At 37.7% G+C, this 5,709-nt stretch overlaps 1 protein-coding gene across 1 annotated transcript; it reads left to right on the plus strand.

Moving 5' to 3' along the window:
- The first annotated feature begins 4,793 nt into the window (after positions 1 to 4,793).
- Positions 4,794 to 5,501, plus strand: LOC145297022 (uncharacterized). Its single transcript, XM_080143246.1, has one exon. The coding sequence runs from the start codon at positions 4,794 to 4,796 to the stop codon at positions 5,499 to 5,501; it is 708 nt and encodes a 235-aa protein (XP_079999372.1).
- The last annotated feature ends 208 nt before the right edge of the window (positions 5,502 to 5,709 follow it).

Here is a 5,709-nt window from a genome sequence, read left to right on the forward strand (position 1 = left end):
ATGAGTCTCTTTTAACTTATGAGTGTTTAACGTCCTGATATGTGATTCGTCTAGTTTATTCTCTATTGGGTGTTGATGTATGCAAATATAAATTAACAGTTTATAGAAATCCTTGTCGGTTGGAACACCAGCAAAAACATACCTCAAATCTTCATTCCATGCTTCTCTCCGAAAGTGAAAACGCTCAGACGGGAATTATATTTTGGTATAATCATTTATTTCTTGCTGGGTTCTTTATCAGAGAAGGCACGCTTTGTATAAGATTACATTTTTTTTTAAATCGCACCCTTCTGACTTCCATGGGCATCTTAAAATCTATATTTTTATTATGTCATCACTACAAGTAGCCTAAACATCATTGCTGGGTTTTGTCACGTATATTTGTTTCTATTATGGTTGGCTTAAATTCCATCCGTCAAATCAACATCAAATAAACATTCCTGATAACAATTAAATGTAAATTTTTCAACTTAACATAACTTTCCATACTCATGAAATATTTTTTTCTAACAATATACTTTTATCAATCATAATAATCGACTATTAATTATAATAATCGATTATTATAATTTCATTATAATAATCGACTATTATAATTGCATCATAATAATCGACTATTATAATTTCATCATAATAATCGACTATTATAAATTCATCATAATAATCGACTATTATAAATTCATTATAATAATCGACTATTATAATTCCATCATAATAATCGACTATTATAATTGCATCATAATAATCAACTATTATAATTTCATCATAATAATCGACTATTTTAATAATTTCCGGTGTTTTCCGATAGGCTAATGACATATCATAAGGTCTCTTTGTATGGGTGTTTGTTAGGACATCCTTGCATGAGGATAGTTCCCCCCTACAAGTAAACACTGACTAAATATTAAAAATAACAGTATTCGCAACCAAAATAAGATCTCCTCGGTATTACTACCTATACGAGGAATTGTGCACCTTCTTTAAGTGACGTTGCTTTTAGTAATAATAGAACTAGACTAGATGGATTCTTATCCTTGAACACAGTAAGACCAAGAGATAGCAAGAAAAATATTTTATAAAATTTAAATAGTTAATTGGGGAGAAGGAAATAATGTACTCGACTTCTTTTACTAAGTCAACGCTTTAGAGATAAAGGTAACGTTTAATAGAATATTCGAATATCTCTGTGTCTCATATAGAGATCAAATATTAACCTCAGAATGGGGTTCCTTGATTCTGAGAATTTCGACTGAAGCCAACTAAAACAATGAGACAATAATATCGATTTAACATAATTTATCATATACATAGTAACATTCCTTTAATTCATACATTATTAGCTACATATAGACATACATGTTTTAGCTGCGATCTACTTCTGAATCCAGTTTTCTCAATCCTTCATATCAACTAAAACCAAGGCAGATATAAAAATAATTTTTCAAATCTTTCTGCTTTATCGAGGCAAAAGGTTGGTTGGTTGGTTTTGTTTTATGGCATATGTTTTATGACCTTTTTAGGTCATTTAATGCCGAATCCAGTGATTTTGAAGAAAAAGATTTTAATAGTATATATTAGATTTTTGTTATGTTTTCAAGACAGTTTCTATTTAACCCATAGTTGGGACGCTAACAGGTACTACCACTCCGGGTCAGAGTGGACCTGGGAGCAATGGCAATTAAAGAGTGGCTCCACGCTCCCCAAAGCCTGAGGCCTCACCATCGGATATAGTTTAAGGTCATATCCAGGACCCGAGGCAAAAAGGAGTAAATGAAAGAAAAATAGATTGGAAAAGTCTGCCCCCTCTCAACCATGCACTCCTGATTAATTACTTTTCATTCATCCGCTTCTTTAAATTTATGATACTGTTACAGTTCCAAGTGCCCTGTATCTTATTCAGAGCCCGGTTCACTTACAAAGATTGAATGTTTTCAGTGAGTTCTATCACTTGCTTATTTAATTATTCATTAATTTACCAACAAAATGATTAAACTTTTCTTAAGCCCACATTAGTTTTGCAATTTACATACAAGCACTAAAATTGTTTTACCGTGTGGATTAGGGTTGGAAGACAATTTTGAGATTTTTTTTATATTTTGTAAAAGCTTTTATTAAATGTGTAATTTTATGAAACAATATCTGTAAAATAAAAATATTTCCCATGAATTATTTATTTTCTAGTTTATTTTTCTTTGATTTTGTTTTGGTCTTACATTTTTTTATTTTTACTGAAATATTTTAAAAGAAATATGCAACAGTTTAATTGTTATGAGGAACCCAAAAAATCGCATGAAAATAATGGAGTTGAAGAAAAGAAATCTCTTTAATTATAATCAGCCTCAAGTAGACAGAAATATTGAAGGAAACAGAAGTTCCAAACCTTTCTTTCTTTTTTTTTTTTGCATTTCAATTATAAGGCAATCGACGAGAAAGAATAGAGAAGCGAGAGAAGCGCCAGTGCCATATAAGATTCCTGTGAGAAATCAAAAAGTATTCACTCTGCTTGAATAGGTTTTACTTAGAGAAATTCAACATGAGAGAGAGAAAGAAAGAATGAGAGAAGGGGAGAAGGAGAGAGGGGGAGAAGGAGAGAGATTAGGTGGAAACTCTTGAATAAATTATTCCCAGGGCATTCTATAAAAATGGCAAGTTTCCTTTAATAGATATGCCTTTGTAGAAAGTTGATTTGCCGTAAGTATTGCCACATCTATGCAAAGCAACAAATAATTTGCTGAGTTTCGAGACAGAAATAGTTGTGGTGTGCTGAAACTGTAAATAAAAGATCCACGAAATCTATGCAGCCATTGGTCAAGCCAGTAAAAAACAGCATTGACCTCAGTTGGCTTAATTTGAGTTCATTTTGCATCTGAAATGCAAATCTTTGTGAAAAGTGAAAATATCTTTTTTAATATTTTTTTGAGCAGTGGAAGCGGTGATAGTTATCAGATTGTTACGCAAATACAAACTTATTGATATTTTATAATATAAATATTTATCCATAGATAACATCATTTATAGAATATTCTGCTATGCGTCATATCTTTTTTTCTGAATGACTGAAATATATTAGAATGTTATTTTTGATGAGAAAGCATTTCTTATACTAGCTTCTTAGTTGTGATGCAAATATACGAACGACGTGACTAATGCAATGCACTAGAAAAACGATTAGCTGTGATACTGTTTTGCAGGCAGTTTTAATTCATTCAAATTTGGTTATCAACCATAACTGAGACTGTTTTATACAATTTTTTCGGTCTATTTCATTCCACACTGATCGTAGATCAAAAACCATAAGTATTAATAGAAATAAGTATATTTTGGTAGTAATGTAAATTTTATTACAAATGAAGATGTAATATGTGTCTGTCTAAATCTGAGACTACTGTTGTATTATCGGAGGTATATATAAAAAAGTGTATATTATTTATATATACGTGTCTAAATTCATGCATCGTTTAGAGGTATAAAATGTTCTCCTAATGAATGTGTGTATATACTTTTGTATATACGTTTCACCGTCATCTATATGATGTGTGTATATAATTGTGTTCATCTATAATCGCCTAGTGTTGTGATCATCTAATTTAGAGTTCGTTGCGTGTGTACATTTAATTACAGTTTACGACGAGATAGGGGTTCCAAGAGAGCTCAAACGCCCAATATGTTCCTCGTGCCTCCGGGGGAAGGTCCTTGAGCAAGAGGCAAGGACAAGGACAGTCTGATATAAAACCTACGACCCAAGGACCTCGCTGTCACCGTCCCACTTTGCTGGGCCATCACAGATGAACCACGGGTGTAATGAGTGGGACCAGTACCGTGCAAGCTGCATCTCACCATAAAATTCCACTGCACAGGCTTGAAGGACATGTCCAAGTTCACTTGCTAACAACTCTACTAAGTCCTGTAGCGATGGGAAGGGGCGAAAACGGCAGGTGGAAGATGATCACTGGAAGCCGCAGTCCCAATTCCTGCATACAGGCGATTCAGGATATTGGTCGCCTGATGTTGAACCTGGAGATGACAGCATCACTCGGCAGCACCCTGAATGACCAAGCAGCCTTATCTAGGGACAGCACTGCTTGCTCCACAAGGAAAGGAGCCTAGAAAAGGTGACCTAAACAAAAAGCTAATTTCTGTCAACCCCAGTTGGCTAGCCGCGGTCAACGGGCATCTCCTAATGCGGTCGAAATTCAACAAGAAATGGAAGGTATGCACCCACCTGTAAGGGTGCAAAAGTACTGAAACTTGCATGCTGGAATATCAGAACCATGCATGACAAAGACGACAGCAACAGGCCAGAGCGTCGCTCTGCCCTGATTGCACTTGAACTGTCCAGACTGGATATAGATATCGCTGCCCTTAGCGAGGTTCGCTTTTCGGGGGACACGGCGCTGGATACACACTCTTCTGGTCAGGGAGGCCTGCAACAAAGGGGAATCACTCAGGCGTTGGCTTCATGATCAAAACATCCATCGCTTCCACACTAGAAAGCCTGCCAACTGGTCATTCTGACCGCATTATGTCCTTGCACCTCCCACTAAAGAACAAGGAATATGCCACGATTCTCAGTGTGTATGCCCCAACTCTTCAAGCTAAATCTGAAGAAAAGGACAGATTCTACTCAGAGCTCCGCCATGTCCTGCGGCACACTCCTCCAGCGGACAAGATGATTATCCTTTGGCGACTTCAACGCCAGATTGGGCCAAGACGCAGATGCCTGGAGGGGTGTGCTTGGCAGGCATGGTGTCGGAAACTGCAATGACAATGGGCACTTACTGCTGGAGATTTGCATGGAGCTGCAACTTGCCATTACCAACACCATCTTACAGAAAAATGACAAGTTAAAGACAACCTGGATGCATCCTCAGTCCAGGCATTGGCACCTCATAGACTATATTCTAGTTCGCCAAAGAGATCTCAGAGACGTTTTACATACCCGAGTGATGCCCAGTGCAGAATGCCATACTGATCACCACCTAGTGGGTTGCAGAATCCGAATACGCCCTAAACTCATAACAAGGAAGGGAGGACCACGCAGAAAAAAGTACAACCATAGCAGGTTACAATCAGACGAGGTAAAAGCCGTCTTCCAAGCAAGCTTGCAAAATAAATTTGAAAACGACAGTAGCCAAATAGACCCCTCACCTGAACTACTCTGGGATAAACTGAAAACAGCCATCCTGCAGACATCTGAAGAGGTCCTGGGATTCTCTACCAAAAAGAACCGGGACTGGTTTGATGAGAACAACATTGAAATAAATAACCTATTAGCGGAAAAGAGAGCGGCCCATCGGGCCCACCTGGCTCGACCATCCTGCCCATTGAGGAGAGCAGCCTTCCGTCATAGCTGCAGCATCCTCCAGCAAAAGCTCAGAGGTATACAAAACGAGTGGTGGTCCAACCTCGCAATAAAAACTCAACAGTGCGCAGACACTGGTGACTATAAGGGCTCTCTATCACAGGTAAAATCCTTGCCTGTGTGCTCTTGCGCAGACTGATACCTACTATCGTGGAAGACCATCTGCCAGAGACCCAGTGTGGCTTAAGAGAAAACAGGGGCACAACAGACATGGTTTTCGTCCTCAGGCAACTCCAAGAGAAATGTCGAGAGCAGAACAGTGGACTTGACCAAGGCATTCGATACAGTGAGCAGAGAAGGGCTTTGGCCTCGACTACCCCCCAACACTCCTCCACATTATTATTCAG

This window comes from Euprymna scolopes, chromosome 17 (assembly GCF_053919585.1).
Source record: "Euprymna scolopes isolate OS-2025 chromosome 17, ASM5391958v1, whole genome shotgun sequence".
Taxonomy (NCBI): Eukaryota; Metazoa; Mollusca; class Cephalopoda; order Sepiida; family Sepiolidae; genus Euprymna; species Euprymna scolopes.